An 18,843-nucleotide genomic window follows, 5' to 3' on the forward strand; every position below is an offset into this window, starting at 1 on the left:
GAGTCTGACCTACGGCAGCAATTTTGGGCCCAAACTTGGAGGGTCGTGCCTAATTGAGCGGAGAATCAAAGCTCTAGTGTGTTGCACTTGATAGCCTAACTTTGAAGCCAATACACTGACACTGACATACCTGGTTTAAAGTCATGAATTTGAGCTTGAGGATTTCCAGGAAAGTTCCTGTTCCAGTACAGGTATATAGTGAGTTACACTGTGTGCTGCAAATTGAGCCTAATTTTTTAACTTTCCAAAATACAACATAAATGTTGACGTGCAAGCTCATATTCAGACATTAAATTAGATACCGCCATTGCCCAAGTGTATTTATTGCATGCAAGTTCATCAAGTGTAAAACATGAAGCTACAATAGTGAGGGCACATTAAATATCAAAATATATTTCAGTCTGCAGCCCATTTTTTAATTCCCTATTCTGATTTTTTTGATGTGAGCATAAAAAATAAATGAATAATGAAATAAAATGTTTTTATGATCTTTATTATGATGATAGGATCATCACTGGCCTCACTTGTGGAAAGTGAAGACATTTTTCAAAAATGGTGGCTTTTTCTAGAAAGTATGGATTTAGTTTTTCCTCTTCAAAGGGCCGTTTGAAGGTTCAGACTTGGTTTTAGGGTTGATTGTCTTCAGGTTCAGTTTAGGGTTAGAGGCTAAGGAATGCATCGTGGCAATAAGGGTCCTCACAGGTACAGAATATACAAACATGAGTGTGTGTTTGCCTCAGGTCACTGCTGTCACTCTCCTCTAGAGACACAGTCCAGACACGACCACCTTCAATACACACACACACACACACACACACACAGTGACCTCAGTCTCTTTCATCACAACCTGTTTTCATTACGACAAACCAAAACTCTTTTCCCACATGTGCGGGGTACTGAGGGGTCAAAGGTTATGGTACAGTGAGGCCATGCTGCGACAGGAAGTTCCAGGTCACCTCCGACTCCAGCTGCGGGGGGGGGGGCGTTTGGAGCTTGAAATCTGACACACCCTGGTAAGTCAGCTGGCAGTGTTTCTGTCTAATGACTGTCAGTGTGATTTACGGAGCCGAGCTGAGTCGACTTCCTGTTCGGACAAAACAACGTCTGTTAGAAAACTGTGGATTTGTTTTCTTCTTCTGACGTTCTGTTGTAAATGTCACAATTAAAAGGAAAGACGACACATTAATGAGTCATGTGGGGAAACAGAGACTACACAGCTCCAGAATGTTGAAGAGTGAAGACTTTAACTTTAATGCAACTGTTACTTCGGGGCTTGTTATATTGTGTTTCTGTTCTAATATTGCGTGTTGAGTCAAATCTGAACACACAGACATAAAACACACATTTATAGACTCAGTGTGACTTGACATTTGATATCATTGTCTCTGATGTCCAATAAACAGCCATAAATCTGCTTAGAAATCATAGAGAAAAAGACGCTCCTTGAACTGCAGAACTTGGCTGAGAATCATCATGTTTGGAAGTTTTGTTCAGTATCAGAGTAATTCAGTGACAGTACTCTGTACATCCATGCAAACAGGAGCTGCTAATAACTAGTTGGCATACTTTAAATTGTGCCGATGTGATAACATATGAACAAATCTTGGCTAAACAAAACAGAGAGGATGACTCCATGGCAATATTATACTTCCCATTTACATCCCCAAATTTAGGGGAACTGTAGTTTGAAATCTTGGGGCACAAATAGAAGCAATAATAATCACAATCAGTGATGGTTGTCTCGATTTAGTCTGAGGGGGGACCACAGTCTCTGACTGTAGGACCTCCTGATCTAGTCTAATGTACAACAGCTCAACATGTGGAGAAATCCAAACCTTCACAGACCTGCTGTGACTAATTATTGTTGCTAAACTGTGATTGGACAATCACTGGGGGTTTAGGGATTAAACCAATTAAAAATTAAAGGCATACAATGCAGTTTTCCAGTTTTGTCAAACAGCTACCCCTAGAGTCGCTGCAGAGTACTTGTATTTAACGTTAACTGTCGTAAATACCACTCATCAGAACCGTCTCTATATACGGCTCTGCGTCTCTGCACTCACGGCCTGATCCCCTCCCCCCTGTATACCGGTACATGTTCAGTAGGATGGAAGCGTCGGACATCGAACAGGCAAAGATAGACTCCGAAGATGTCTACTGACCAGGTAACGTCTGAGTGAATGCCTGCTAGTGTCTTCCATTGAGGCTGCTTCTTATGTCGTTGATGTATGTGACGTCGGGCCGTAAAGCAATTTGTGATTCTCGCGAGATTTGGCGGGACACCACCTTTCAGACTTGCATTGCTGGTTCTGCCAACTCTCCTGCTTTGCTATCAGTATGATTCGCTATACTACGAGTTTGTTTACCATCGAAATGACTTTGAAGCTGTTTTATTAAGGTAAAAATCTTGCATAGTGTGCCTTTAAATCAGAGATTGAGGATATAATATACTGCATATAGAACAGTCCCAGCTCTTTACTGTCTTAAGTTTATTTTCAGAGAAATTAAGTGAACAGTGGCTGCCTGGATGGAAGATAATCTTAAAATTATGAGGCAGCAGACTGTTCCTTTAAGGATGATGTCATGCTGGCTGGTCAGTGAGGTCAAAGGTCAGAGAGAACAGAGCACTGTGGGAACCTGAGAGTGAGGCCGATTCCCAAACAAGCTCCACACAGGACGAAGGAAGTGTGTGTGATGTAATGCACATGCTGGTCTGGTGACACAGGAGGTATAATATATAGTGTCATCTTATAGTCCACAAACACACACATACATACACACACACACAAACACACAATGTATGGGAGACAAGAAAGAGAGGATTTCCTGTGGAGGAAGTGTGTGTCTGTATGTGTGTGTTTTTAGTGGAGATGTCATTACAGAGGAATGGGGCTCAGTGTGTGTGTGTGTGTGTGGTTCAACGTTATAGTTCCCTTATAGGATGTGAATGAGACATCAGGATTATTATCACATCCACCTGCCTGCACTCACACAGCTGATCGGAAGTGTAGCATTTTTTTGCTCATATGTGACTCGTTCAAGACAGTGTGAACAACACAAAACACATCTGATCTGGAATCTGATATTTTCAATTCAGATTTGGGCCAAGTTCATACTGTATGTGGTCCAAAACGGATACAGGTCTGATTTTTTGCAATGTGACCTCAGTGTGAACAGTCATATCTAACTTCATTCATTCGTAATGCAGGCCACTTCAGGGCTGGGACCTGTTCACACTGGAATCTGATATGGGCCACATTCAAAAAATAACAGCCAAACAAAAAAAATCTGATCTGAGCAATAAATCAGAACTGAGTGCTGAAGCTTGCAGTGTGAACGTAGCCGTACTCCATTACACCATCTTTACTTACTGACAAGTCACATGTAAAAGAATATACTTAAAGTGGAGGAGGACATATTCAGATCTTTTACATCAGTTGATGTACTGTTACCACGCTGCGATACAAGTACAGTTGTTAACATATGTGTGTCCCTCAGGGTGCAACAAGTGAATTACGGATGTATTTTCACCAAACCAGAGTCAGTGATTGTAGGAACAGTGGAAAGGCTAACAAAGGCTGTTTTGGTGAGTTTTTGCTTTGTTTCTGTCCAAGTCTCTGTGGAAGTGTGTTTTACCATTATCTGTGGTGTACAATGACTAGTTTTGTCTATGGAGTCTGGTCAGCTGTAGCACCCATTGTTTTGATCTGAGATGCTGGATCTCTGGTGCGACATTTAGTGTCAAAATAATTTCTTATATATAACCTTAAAATATGATTAAATGTTTGTCTGTCAAATCAAACCAAATTACGTAATAAAAGATGATCTATCTTATTTGTTGTGCTTTGATGTTTGATATTTCTGTTACAGGAAATCAAACAATGGGAGCGCAGTTCCCACTCCAATGTTCTGCCCTCATGTTTTCAAAAATAACAGACAATACTTCACTTCTAACATCAGGTTGATGAATCATCATTTTCACAACAGACATTTTGACTTGTCAAAGCAGGAACAGGTGGAATCACTAACATTAACAATGGCTGACCAAAACTCACCAGGATTGTTGCCATCCTGCTCGCCTTGGTCCTGGTCGGGGTTCGTGGTGTTGTCTGGGTAGCCGGTGTCATACATCTCACTGTTGGACTCCTGGTAGTTGGAGTCCTGGTAGTCGTTCTGTTCGCGGTTCGGGTCAACGTGCTGGAGACCTGTAACACACACACAGAGGAGAGAGCTGAAAGAAGCTGGACTCATGGGACTTGTTGACAATAAAAAACACAGAATATCAGCAGCCTTTTCTTTATTATCAGTGACTGTTTGTTCTATGGTCTGTTGGTCTGGTCCACACTGAAATATCTCGTCTATTAAATTGCGATGAAAGTCTATACAAACGTGAAGAATGTTTACATGCACATTAGTATCCTGGTTTTGAGTTTTTTCCTGGTTTTGATCAAATCCCGGAAATAAAGTTTACATGAAGCGTGGGAAAAATCTGCAGTTTCATATCCCTGTTTAGAGGACCATAACAGTATCCAGGTGTGTCTTGATTTCTCAACATCTTAGAGACTTGTTTCTGAGAATGAACAGGGTTTGGTTTCTGGGCGTCTTAAAAGAACTACTGACTCATCATCACACTGCTGTAACACTGTCAGACTCACATTAGATTATGAACATGCTAATACAATAGAACTAAAGACTGGTTCATCTGCCAACAGCCATCATGTTGCTTTATGTGGTCATAACCATGTTCATTCTCTGCCGTTGGTCATATCAACCGCCCTCAAATGACTCTTCAAGCCGAGGAAAGTTTTGGATCTAGTTATATATCATTCCTAGAAGTTTATTCAACCATAGATACATGGATCAATGTTTCGCTTATCAAGATTAGTCATTTATTGTTGCTTACACTAACACACTTATGGTAACTTGATGTTTTGGCTTTCTTCAGTTGGTGTTTGTGTGCTTGGAAATTAACAGTCTGCGAGGTTTCTGGCTGTTTGTGGTTCCATTGTTTTTATTTATTTCTTGTTGTTTCTGAGCTTAGTTTTTGTTGGTTGTTGTCAGAAGTATTTTAAAGGTTATGTGTAATTGAAATTATTAATATATAGCAGCAAACAGCTATCAATCTATGTAAAGATATAGTGGAGTCATGGTGTGTCACTCCCTCTTCCTGTATTGCTATCACAGACTCTCTGTGGTTTGTTTCCATAGTTGGTCTGCTCTGTGTGCAGCTGAGTAGAGCGACTGAAACTGCTGTTTTTATCAGCTACGTCAGTGAATTAAGGATTTATTTCAGTGGGAAGACTAATAAAGGATGTTTTGGCGAGTTTCAATTAGTTTCTGTCCAATTTTAATGAAGTTATGATATTGGGATGATATGTGAGGTATAATTACTGTTTTTGTTGAAGGAGTCTGGTGGTGAGCAATATTACGGCTGTTTTGTGGTTAAAGCAAACGTTCTATCTCGTAAGGATTCTTTCCATAAGCTTTAATGCTGCAAGCTGTTTATGTAACTCGATATTTTAACAGAAAAGAAAAAAAGACTGAAACGTTTTAAACAAAATCAATGCATCAGAACCAGAGATATCATCTTTTTCATTGCACACATTCTTCTTCCTTGTCAAAACCTGGTGCCTGCATTACCCACAATGCATCTCAAGTTGAGTGGGAGACTGGGATATGTTATGCTAGTACCGGCTAATCCAGTGTGGAGCCACTAGCCTGCAGCACTGATGAAGAGCAGCTACAGAGGTCTTCTTTCTAACTCCACACCAACAGATCTGTTTCATTTTTAAACTTGTAGTCTTCATTTGACACTGACTCAAGTGACATCACTTGAGGACATTTATCAGATTTTACACAGCTCCCTCTGGAGACACTTATTATTCACTTTAATATGTTTATGCTTTGTCAACATGTTTATTGATGATACCAATAAAGCTTCCTTAAATTGAACTGAAGAGGGAGAGAGATCAACAGGAAGTCTGGCAGACATGTAGAGAGTGAGATGATGGGAAACAGGCTGATGTATTTGGGGATTTCTCAACTGAGCTTCCTCAGTTTTTTGTTTCATTTAGAGTTCATTGTTAAGAGTCAGAGTGACAGCAGGAACAAGGAGCGCCGTATCAGTGACCTGCAGTCCGCGTAGAGGGCAGAAACACACGATGCTGCATCAGCAACACTTGAGATTGAACAAAAAGAGGAGGAAGTCCTGCATCGTCATCAAATTTGTTTCCGTCATCATTTTCAACAAAGACTTTTATCCTATTTAGATTTTTCCGTCGCAAAAGTCAGTTGGTCCAAAACTTTGATCCAGTAATAAGTATGTACTTAGTTGTGGTTCAAATGTTCTTGCTCCTCAGAGGATGAATACTACTTTGATGACCTCCTGATCTGTCTGCAGCTCAGCCAGGAAACACTTCAGTCTAACTCAGACTTCTGAGGATCCACTTAAATGCAACGAGGAAACATGGTTGCTCACAACCTTTGTTGGAGTCACTTTAGGAGGAGATCTCTTTGTATGGACAGGAGGAATGATTAGAGAAATCAATAGCACTTTCAATGTACACATGGGCATATGAGTATTGCTCTGAACAATTAGGAACCTATCCTTTAAAATCACAGAACAATCTCAGCATTAAGTCTTCTGTGAATGGGGAGAATTAATGTTAACCTTTTGAGGCAGCTGGACTCACATGTGCATGTGTCTGAACCACAGTTGTTTAGACCAATCAGCGTCCTTTGAGGAACTACTGGCAGCTATACAGCACAAGTTGCAGGTGTGGTTTAAAACTAGGTGTGTGACGACATGGGTGAGAAGTGACCCAAAAACAATGGTGGTTGGTAAAGTGGTTAGTGTAGACGTACTTTTTTATTAACACAATAGTATCAATAGAGAGAATAGGACAAGTCTTTTAAATTGGTTTCCGTGATTTTTTTCAGCAGTGGGGGGAAAAGCTTCTGTTGTACCCCTACTTTACTTGTAGTGAAGTATTTTTTTAAAGTGGGATATTAATACTTTTGCATAAGTAAAGGATCTGATCCTGCACCTGTGTTACCAGCCGAGTCTTCCCCTTTAAGAAAGGCAGAGTCTAGCGTGTTTTGGGGCTTTGGAGCTGGAGCCACAAAATTTCCCCTCCATTTTATTCAGAAAGTCAGTTTATGTTTCATTGTGTCAGTGAGGTGATGACTCACTAACTGAGACCTTTGCGTATTTTAAGGTGTTCCTGTTATTGTGTCCAGTCTGTTTCTGCAGGGCTGCAGGTCTGTTGATGATTTAATTACATCGACGTAAGCTCACAGGAAGTCGGTTCAATCGGAGGCGTGGTGGGAGCGGACTGTACCATGTCGAGGTGTGTGTGTGTGTGTGTGTGTGTGTAACTGCCTCTTGTTTGTCTTTCTTTGTTAAATCAAGCCTCTAAAGGCCAAAGGTCTATTTTAGTCTTAAATCTTTCCAAAAACATTGACTGTTTTCATTCTTCTCAGTTCTCAGTGCCACTCATGGTACAAATATTTCATGTTATGTACACTGCTGCACGTACCCTGCAGTAATACACCAGTAGTTCAACTGCATCATATCAGACCCTCACTTTACAGCTCTGTTTATAGTGAGAGGCTCTGCTTTAACAGAACCCAAAAAACCCAAAGTAAATCTGAAACATCCCGGATTGAGACCTTTTTACCAAGCAAGTGCTCATATTTGTTTCCACACACACAGGATGTGATGTCACAGGTCTGATATAGGGAATAAAGAAATATTAAGCCTCAGAAACAGCAGGAGCTGGAAGGTAAACAGGACAGTTTGTTGAGGTTGTCAGCAGGGGCAGGGCCAGATGTTGTAAACATTCGGGGCCTAGGCCAAAACCTTAGCCCAGAACATTTCCAGGTATGTCTCCCATCTCTTACGACTGAACTGTGGACATTTGATGTGGTTATCACTATCCTCCACAGAAACAGTTGCCAACTGAGAATATAATATCGGGAACGTTCTGTAAAGACTCAGTTGTCTTTGTGTGGTGTCGAGCAGGCCTTCATGAGAATGAAGACTCAGTGGGCCGCCATCAACAGCTCTCAGACTATGACACGGGCAGTCATCAAGGGTGGATTGAAGGGTCGACGCTGTTCATCCACCTCAACAATATGTCTTTCACCATGATCAGGACCAGGTCATCAAACCCCCACCCACCTATGCTGGGCTGAGCTTAAAACAAACAAACCCTGTTGTCAACAACCGACCCAAACCTCCCGTCCACACTCTCTCCTCAGCTTCATCAGGTCATCCTCTGCTGTACTCCCCCTCCTCCAGTGTATGAGTCACTGTGTGTTTATAGGCCGAGGATGTGGGGGGGCGTGATGGGTTGACCTTGGTAGTGGGTCCTACGGGAGCGGCTCACCCACACCCACTTCCCCCGGGGGAAGGTGGGGGTGGTTGGACCTTCTCCTGACCTGAGCAGAAGGTTTATCGAAGCCGAACGTCGCTCTGCACTTCACAGCTTCCTCACTTTGTTAAAGAGGCGGGAATGAGTCAGACTGCCATAACACTGTGTGTGTGTTTGTGAGATGCTGTTCACAGATAATTAACACTCTGAAAGTAAAATAAAGACTCTGCTGCTGCTGTCCACGCTCCACTTTGGTTCAGACTGAAATATCTCAATAACTATTAGATGGATTGCCATAAAAGACATTCTCAGAGGATGAATCTAGCTGCTGATCCTTGACTTAAGGTGAACTCCAAGCAACAGATTAACAAGAGTCTGCAGCCACGCTAGCAGCTCTGTGAGGCTCTACTTAGGCCTTGTTCAGACTGCCAGCCCAAATCCAGATTGAATTTTATTCTATTAGGGGGCAGCTTTATTTAGCAGATATACTGTTTTAGTGTATATACCATGTTCACCATCTTAGTTTAACGTGTACATGCACATTTTTTTGTGACGTCACATCTACAGTTGCAATCAGAAATATTCAACCCCCCAAAGATTTTAAGGATTTATCAATTAAAGTTTTTTCAAAGAGCAAGATTCTGCTTCACATGACTTCTTTATGAGTTGAGTGATACATAAAATCAACACAGAAAATGCAAGATGTAGAATTTGTGTGTAAGAGTATATAGATAGCCAATTATTCAACCCCTGTATAATTTTGCTGTTTTTAAAGCTGTCAGGCCTAAAGTGGAGTTAAAACATAATTAAGCCTTTGGGAACTGTTCCATAAGTTTAAAACTTATGGAACAGCTGCAAACCTGCCTGGCCGTGGAACATTTCATCCAGGGCCCTGTCAGAACAATTAAGAGAACCCCTGTGTGACTGCAAGATACCTACAGGATGACCTGATGAAGGCTGGTGCTTCAGTGGCAACTATAAGACGTGCACTGAATAAACAAGGACTTCATGGCCGGACTCCAAGACGCACTCCAGTCTTCACCACAAGGAACATCAAAAGTTGACTAGAATATGCCAGGAGGAATTTGGAAAAGACTACAGAGTTTTGGGAGACAGATCTATGGACTGATTGAAACCAAACTGGAACTGGACCAGTGGCCAGGCTTATGACCAGAAGAATACCATCCCCACGGTCAAGCATGGAGGTGGGTCATTGATGATGTGGGGCTGTTTTTCTGCTTCAGGAACTAGCAATCTTGATCGTGTACCTGGTATCATGGATTCCCAGAAATACCAGGCCATTTTAAAGAGGAACGTGATGCCTTCTGTTGACAAATTAAACCTCGGTGATCATTGGAATTTCCAGCAAGACAATGATCCCAAGCACACCTCCAAGTCAACCAAAGCTTGGTTGAGAAATAGATCCTGGAACATCCTGGAGTGGCCTTCTCAGTCACCACATTTAAATCCGATTGAATTAATAAATATTTTTTGTTGTTTAATGAGTTTTTTTTCTCATTTATTGTCATTATCTTTCATCCACATCACTATAATGTCTTTGAGGTGAGGGGGTTGAATATTTCTGATTGTAACTGTAGTTTGTAGCCAATGAGGATCCAGTATGAAACTTACAAGAATGGAGGACTTTTTACTCAGGAGACATCCTTTATGCCGCAGTTAAAATTTAAAAATGAAAAATATTTAGATATTCAGAAATTATGGATTTATTTTTCAAAGAAGTACAAACTAGACGTAATTTTAAGTTTTAATGAGGTGATTAAATAAAAATAAATTATTATTGAAAGTGAGTATTTGTAAAACGTGTGGAGGGGATCTGTAAGTTACTGGTGATGCTACCAAACATAGTAGGTGTGGAGGAGGCTAAAGTGCATTTTATAGTCCTGTGTTGAATAATGTCAATAAAGCTGAAGTGTGTGGAGGTGTATCGTTGTACCTTGAGTGCGGAGCTCGGCCCTTGCTGTTTCAGATCCTCCAATCAGAGCCGAGCTTCCAGAATCCAGCTGTGCGTCAGAGGCTGTCGGAGACAAACACAATAAGATTTAAACAGACTGGAAACATACACATACATTCTTATTCCAGGTTTAACACTTCCATCAGTAAATAATGTTTAGAGAGAGGAACAATCTCAGCAGTCTGATGGTGGAAATGACTTTTAGTGGACTTTCCTCTGACTGACAAAAATACTTTCTTATTTTCATTCATAAAGTCTGAGTTTCAGCACAAACAAAAGGAGAGACTGAGAATAGAAGAGAGGACGTCCTCCTTTAGACATCTGGTAAACACTGCCGTTTCCCCACACACACACACACACACACACACAGAATCTGGATTAAATTAAGTTCCTCAGCAATACCAAAATTAGGCTGTTTTTGTGAGAGGACATTTAAGAATAGACTCTGACAGAGAAAAACAGAGTGAATCAAGATTGAACTCAGTGAAACTCTGATTTGTTTCTAATGACAGTCATTTCTGACTTTAATTACGCGAGACGATGTATTAACTCATAAAGTCAGTTGATGACTTTCAACTGGTTTTGTTGAAGCTTTCTTGTATAAATGTATCAGTAGACAGGACAGCTACATAAAAAGCTTTTATCCGTTTAATAGCGTATTCTACATTGCTGTTATAATATTTATGTATATTATGAATTAGAAAATTAGAAAATCAATTTGAATTTAAATGTCAAATTCAACAGTATACTTTTCTTTCGGAGATATCTATACTAAAATAAAATTAATGGATGAAATGAAAATGAAACAATCTGTTTCTATATTAGCCGCTACTAGTGTAACACTCAACTGTCTGTGGAAGAGGTGCATTGTGGGTAATGTAAGCACCAGGTTTTGACAAGGAAGAATGTTCCTTTATTATTATTATTATAAGTTCTGCTGTACTTAAATAAAAAAGTAATGTGATTAGATTTATTAACAGAGGAGAGGCTCCACAGAGTTACATTTCAACTAGCAACGTCTTCATCATGAAGAACAGCCTCTCCTTCTCCTTTGTTGTTGTTGTTGTTTTTTGTCTTGCACCTGTTGGATGTGTACACTATTCACCTTTACACAGTAATCTATTACCTTGACACACTGTCATCCCCAAAATGTTCATTCAACACCTTATGACACTGCGACGTTAAAGGTCCAGTGTGTAACATTTAGGAGGATGAAATATAATATTCATAGGTATGTTTTCATTAGTGTACATTCACCCCTTTTTCTTTTTTTGCCAGAATCCATCATAACTGGCTTGTTGCCATGGTAACGACAATGACCCACCTGCTTCCTCACAGTTATGTCCTCCGTGTCCCGGACAGCAGCGCCACAGCAGAGCGGTGAAGATCTGCTGCTTCTGCCTGTAGATTGGCCGGGTGGACAACTTGTACCTGTGAGCACACACAAAAACACACACACACACACACACACACTAAGCCAATGCTGTTTGTGTCTGAACCACAGAGGTAAAATGACTCAAATTTATTATAGTCAAAACTTTTGAACATTTAAAACTGATAAACATCAATGAGACAGAACACAGCTGAAACCCTAATCCTGATCTCAGATCAGAGTTCTGCTGCTGTCGGGTCAGAATTAAATGTCACTGTAATATTCTCATAGAATATGCTGTATGTTCCATTTAATGACAGTATTTGATGCAACCACTGCCCCCACTGGATGCTAGATGTAATTGAGTGTGATTTCTTATTATCTATACCGAGTCCTTCCCCGCACATGCTCAGTGTAAGTTTGTATACCAACGTACGGTATCCAGTGCTCTAGTTCTCGTTGTTATGTAGCCATCAATAAAAGGCACAGCACGTCGTTGTCTGAATATGATTTTGTACACGCGTACAAACAAGACAGTCACTCGTCACTGAGGTCACACTGTCATCTGATCCTTCAGCTGAAGTGAAAATTAGATAATCTGGAAAATCTATATCTATATATAAATAAATGCTTAAAAGAGTTTCCCTCCAGGAAGTGTATTCCTGGCAGTGTGGAGGAGGATTTGAAGCAACAGTTAGACCGGTGGTAGCCAACCCATTTGTTTTGCGACAGTTAAAAATGAAGCAGCTGTGACTTTGGACCTCATCAGGCCAGGAAAGACAAAAATGTAGTAAATAGAAATACTTTATTTTCCCTTAAATCAGCCCCTCAGATTTATCTTGGGAGCTCTCAGGGGATTTCCTGACTTCAAGACTTAAAAATAGTCATTAAGTTAATGAGGTCTGCAAGCATTTATTTATGAGATTATATAAAACATTTTAGAGATATCATATTTAAGATCCTGAAGAAACCCTTCACTCAACTTTAATTCATATTCTAATAATTCCTTTACAAGAACAAATACAATCCAGTGAACAAACAACTCCATCTTCCACAGCAGAGATTATAAGAGAAACTGATTTTGTCTAATTGTGCCTCTAAATGAAAGTATGAACAATGACTGTTATCAGACTTTTCAGGATGCTACACCTCCAATGCAGACATTTCAAAGTAAAAGCACCCAACAGAATGTGTATAAAGAGTAAAACACCTGCCTGCAACTCCACCATAGACAAATGCAAAACATTACAATCATATCTATAATTACAAACAAAGCTTTTTGTCTATTTGTTTGTGATTTAGGCCTGAATCTGATCACCTGATCTATAACTTCTCTTCACAAACAGCCAGAAGAAGCCAGTAGCTAATTTTGAATCTTAAAAATAAATAATAATGTACATTTATTGTAAGTACTGCACTTAAGGTACTTAAGGGAAATATTGTACTTTTTTACTTCACTACATTTATCTGACAACTTTTACTTACTTTACAAATGCAGATTGTTACACACAAAATATGTGAAGAGTTAATAAAGCTACCCAACAGCTAAACTCATCCATTAGTCAATCAGCCGACTGACAGAAACGTTTGTATGGAAAAACATTTGATGGTTCTCAATGTGAAGATTTGCTGCTTTGAATGATATTAATAATTTGAATGTTTTTGTATTCATTTTGAGGTTTGAACTGTTGGTTGGACAAAACCAGCATTGTGATGATGTCACTTTGGGCTCTGGGTAATTGTGATGGCATTTCTTACTATTTTCAGAATTTTTACAAAGCAAATCAACATTTTGACTGATTACAATTACTTTTACTTCAGCAGTATCTAAATACTTCCTGCACCACTGACTTACACAGTGTTGTTGTTGTGTACTCACATGACCAGCTGACAGTCGGGCGTCCCACTCGGACAGGGACTCTGAGACTTGATGGTGTACTTCTCAGTTCCACACGCCACGGCAACAGTAACTGCACGCTTCTGCACGAACGCACACCAGTTCCTGCACAACACACACACACACACACACACACACACACACACACACACAGTCAGGATACTGATGCAGAGTGATAACATGTCCACAGTGTTTTAGGAAGACAGATGAGATCATTTCAAAAGCCTTGAGAACACACACAGTCTTTAGCTGCTGGTGAATTAGCTTGTTTGCAGTTAGGTTGTTGACTCCTTCCTGTTTGGGTTCAGAGGTCAAACATGGTGTCTTCTCCTCATTGACCACCAACAGCCCCAAACCCAATCTCCACCCTACAGCCTAACCACTTACAGACTTAGGACAGCACTTTGTGACATACAAATTTAAGATTTTTAAGAAGAGTTTTAACTGTTAGGACTTTTTAAACTGTGATTTCTTAGTAAGTTTTTAACTTTATCCACACAAATCACATATTTACATCTTCAGCAAAGTCTGCCAGTGCTCACTGTGAAAACTGTTCAGTGATACGACCCACAGTGTTTGAGCTTTCGTGTTGCCTCGGTAGGTGTTCCTGTGTGTCAACAATGACTCAGCACTTTCAGGTCACAGTAACACACTTCTTCTTCCTCGTCCTCTTCCCTCTGTCTCTCTAATTCTTTTATTCAGGTTTAATTCACAGTTCAAACCTAACTCTATCTCTCTCAGACAGACAGGCAGACACACACAAAATCAACATAAAAATGGACGACATGTCTTCACTTCCTCCCACTGTACACAAAATAAAGCCAAAATACTGTCGCTGCCATATTGTGCTGGAGACATCATTGGAAGCCAGAGTCTGTGCAGTAGTGATTGGAGTTACTTTTTTTCAAAATAAAAACCCCAGATAGTAACTGTGTCTTAACAGGAAGCCAAGAATGAGCCTTGTTTTTCAAAATGAAACCCCCCTCAACGGCCACTGCATGTTAACAAGAAAACTAGGGATGCATCAATTTTTTCAAAATAAAAACCCCATAGAATAACTTTCTCTCAACAGGAAACTAGAGATGGAGTCTAGCAGTTACTTAGTACTGGTAATATTAATATTGGGATATGCACCAAGCATCAGGCACACACAGCTCCAAGCTCATTGGTTCCTACACACACACACAGTAAGGTTTCAGTCACTGAGCTGCAGTGGTGATACTGAGGCAATGTGTGTGTGTGTGTGTGTGTGTGTGTGTGTGATGAAGACACAGGGTTACAGGTGTTACATAAGGTATGTTTGGTGTCTTGATGGGATCACCCTACTGAACCTGTGACACACCACATAAGTTTGTGTGTGTTAGTGTGTTGTGTGTGAAATACACACCATGAAGTCACAGGGGAGATGAGCCCAGAGAGAGAAACTCAGGGTGGTTAACAAACTCAGACTCTTCACTGAACCTGCTTTCTGGAACAGATTCCATGACTGTTTTAGATTCTTTGGAGATAAATGTTTTTCACAGGAACAATACTTTTTTTTAAATATATTTTAATACCTGAAAAATACTTGCATGAAATACTGTTGCACTGACATTTTCAGAATGTGATTACACTCATTCAGATGTTATCTCTGTACTCTTGTGTTGTTCCAGCTGAACTGCTGTGGTGCTTTTTATGCTTTTTATGTATTTTGTTTTTGGACATGGTCTCGTTTATTCTTCTATTAGTACCTCATGCCCCCTCTGTTGAATCTGTTGTGGAGCCAACCCTGCATGGTTTTGGTGTAAGTGTGTTTACTGTGATGTTGATGTTGGACTGTTTGTCTCAGTACTTCCTGTCAGCTGACTCTGGCTGACAGTATCAACAACAGCTCTGAGAGTTCAGCTTCACTTTTATGTTACACAATAATTCCTGTGTTTCTGGAAGTGACTCTTTATACAAACACAAACCATTATCACACTGTGGATTTATAGATCAAAATCCCCCTTTTCTGTTTCTGTAAAACAAGTAGTCTTCGTCTTGAACCAGTGTCCACATATTCATTCAGATTTGATTTGGGGCGGGCACCATCTCCATCATATGTGACTCATAACTCATTTACATTTTCAAAAGAGTGTAATTGCTCCATTTTCAAAATTTTCCCCCGGGCCTCTTCCTCCTGATGGGTGAGGGAGATGTATGTAGATAATAGTTGTCTACATGCTATCAGTACCAGAAGATAAAGTAAGACAGGAGGTCTCCTATTAGTCTGTTTGCGGGTTCATATGCACGTTCACAAATCATGGAAAATCTTCACTTTCATAACAAAATTTTACAGAAACCAGTTTTACTCTGTGATTCATTATAGTGACTTACTATACTACAAAGGCCTATATACAGGCTCTTTTTAAGAAAAGTCTTAAAAGACTTATTTGCAAGATATTAGTACCACTTCAAGTTTTAATGGCAGGATAGTCAGAGACAGTGGTGAATGCTGAAAATGTATTGTACTTAGTCTAATCTTCCTTTAAAACAAGTCTATGAGGAACAAGTGATAATTGTAAAGCATCAAAGGCAGACTGAATAGTTAGAGCCTGGGTCATATAAAGCTGTATCATCTGCATATAAATGGACATTGAAATCCTGATTAGGAAGAATGTAATTTATGTATAATGTCAATAGTAATGGTCCAAGATTGGTCCCCTGTGGCACCCCGGTACCAGTCCACAGCCTGGATTTATTAACCACTGCACTACATCTTAAAATCCATTGTACAAATTACAGGGCAGCCAATGGGAAGTTGGGTCTAAATATTGAGAATATGCTCTTTTGCCATATATTTCTATTTTTCTGTAACCCAATCCTCGTGGATAAAGCATAAAATCATCAGGCTATTTACTAATTCATGCACGAGGGTGATTCATCAATAATATATATATATAATAATATACCAGCATACGTGCTATTCTTGCCATCACCATCAAAGCGTGGTGGCTTCACTCACATTAAAGATGTAGGCCATTTTTAAAATATATATATTTTTGTCATTTTTGCTGAAACTTTCACTATATCCTGACAGTAGTACATCAGACTGATAATCTGTGAACAAATCAAGCTCCACTGGTTCCTCCCAGTGGTCCTAATGGCATTTGGAAGAATCCACCAGGCCTGAACGAAAACAACCAATCTAGAACAAGTCAGAGGAACATGATTTTTTTTCCACAGATTATCTCTCTCATGTACTACTGTCAGAACACAGTGAAAAGTTCAGCAATAATGAAGAAAAGTAATTTTTATAAAAGTTACCGCTGGAGCTTTAAAGGACAATTCCGGCGCAAAATGAACCTGGGGTTAATAACACATGTGTACCGAGTTGGTCCGTTCTCTGGGATATGTTTTCATGCTAATCGACCGTGACCGGTTTTAGCACAAACCGCTAATTAACTTATAACACTAGTCAACAGGGCACAGAGTAACGTGAAAAGAAATCGCTTTTTATACCACTAACAAGACTCAAAATAGCCCACACTTACACGGTAGCATAATGAGGTAGCATAATGTTTTGTACAGACTGTACAAAACACTGCGTCTCTTGGGTGTCGCGATGCAACAGGTCCCACTCCGTGCAACACAGGCACTCCTCTTCGGTGGCCATATATTAGCTTCACAATGTCCGCAGGTACACCACCAGTTTCCCGAACTGCTGGAGCTCCGTGAAAGGGCTACGAGAGAGAGAGCTACCGGTAGTCAATGCCGCAACACAGCCTCGTACTTCGGGAAACTGGTGGTGTACCTGCGGACATTGTGAAGCTAATATATGTCCACCGAAGAGGAGTGCCTGTGTTGCACGGAGTGGGACCTGTTGCATCGTGACACCCAAGAGACGCAGTGTTTTGTACAGTCAGTACAGATTTCCCCTCTCTGATAAACAGAGCTGTACTTGAAACTTTTTTCCATGTCCCGAAAATAAATTGGAGGCAGTGACTCATACCGGAGGGACCAGATGGACAGTTATCCACTGAGTAAGTACACTAGACAAGTTGTGTTTTACATCTGTGCTTTTATTTCTGATATATTGAGCAAATTATGTTTGTTTTAGTTCACATTGCCAGCTGTAAGTCTTGATCATTGATCTGCATGAATGACCTAACCCCTGACTGTTCTCCCAAGATAGCGCCCGCCTGTATACGCGAACGCTACTGTTGTTCTAAACTATCTTTTTAATAAACTGTCTGTACACTTACAAAGTTCTCAGTGCTTCGGTTTATAGGTAGGGGCCCTCATTATGCTACCGTGTAAGTGTGGTGCTATTTTGAGTCTTGTTAGTGGTATAAAAAGCGATTTCTTTTCACGTTACTCTGTGCCCCGTTGACTAGCGTTATAAGTTAATTAGCGGTTTGTGCTAAAACCGGTCAAGGTCGATTGGCATGAAAACATAACCCAGAGAACGGACCAACTCGGTACACATGTGTTATTAACCCCAGGTTAATTTTCCGCCGGAATTGTCCTTTAACTCAAACATCAGAAAAAACAGACTTTGTTAGTGTGACTCACTCTGTGCACCAAAATGGCCTTCAATTGGAGAATACACAAACTAAAACCTACAGGTACCTGCAGGTTTTCAGTTTTTTGTTTTTGGAGTGTTTTGATTGAGTTTAGATATCCAGAGACAGAACACAAGGTGGAGTCAGAGTGAAAATCTCAGTAATAGAATTATACATCTATTGTTTCTACATGTGAACAAACTCCTCTGACTCAGAAAAGCCCTTTGTCATTTCCTGTGGTGTCATTTCCTGTGGAGAGCTGTGACATCACTGAGGGTCAACAGTGAAGAAACAAACACATACGCATAGTTGTGTGTACAGGATGTCCCACCTCATCCTGAGCTGCTATACACACAAAAATTATATTTTTTTAATTAAAAATAAAAACTAGAAATACAATACAGACATAAAATAAATAAAATATAAAGTACAGACAACTTAAGCTATAAAAACAACCAGGCAAGCTAAGCAGATACACAAATTGGAGGAAATTAATTATGTAGTGGGAGCATTTTGTGCTGTAATCATACCCAGAGACCACATGTGTATGATAATGATTTTGATATGTCTAGGTTGTTCTCTTTACTTATTGTGTTGTTACTGTGTGTAATGCTGCTGCTACACTGCAATTTCCCAGCTTGGGCTCAATAAAGTCTATCTGTCTATCTATCGAGCTGAGCTGGACGGACTGGTGGTACTAATGT

At 40.1% G+C, this 18,843-nt stretch overlaps 1 protein-coding gene across 1 annotated transcript in view; it reads right to left on the reverse strand.

Moving 5' to 3' along the window:
• mmrn2a (multimerin 2a) overlaps positions 1-18,843 on the reverse strand; it is a 39,765-nt gene that overhangs the window by 11,350 nt on the left and 9,572 nt on the right. The window contains exons 2-5 of the mRNA XM_051376786.1: positions 13,599-13,721; positions 11,672-11,778; positions 10,330-10,410; positions 4,056-4,205 (exon numbers count right to left, since the gene is read on the reverse strand). Coding sequence (XP_051232746.1) covers positions 4,056-4,205; positions 10,330-10,410; positions 11,672-11,778; positions 13,599-13,721 — 461 coding nt within the window. The remainder of the gene's footprint in view (positions 1-4,055; positions 4,206-10,329; positions 10,411-11,671; positions 11,779-13,598; positions 13,722-18,843) is intronic.

This window comes from Dicentrarchus labrax, unplaced genomic scaffold, assembly GCF_905237075.1.
Source record: "Dicentrarchus labrax unplaced genomic scaffold, dlabrax2021, whole genome shotgun sequence".
Taxonomy (NCBI): Eukaryota; Metazoa; Chordata; class Actinopteri; family Moronidae; genus Dicentrarchus; species Dicentrarchus labrax.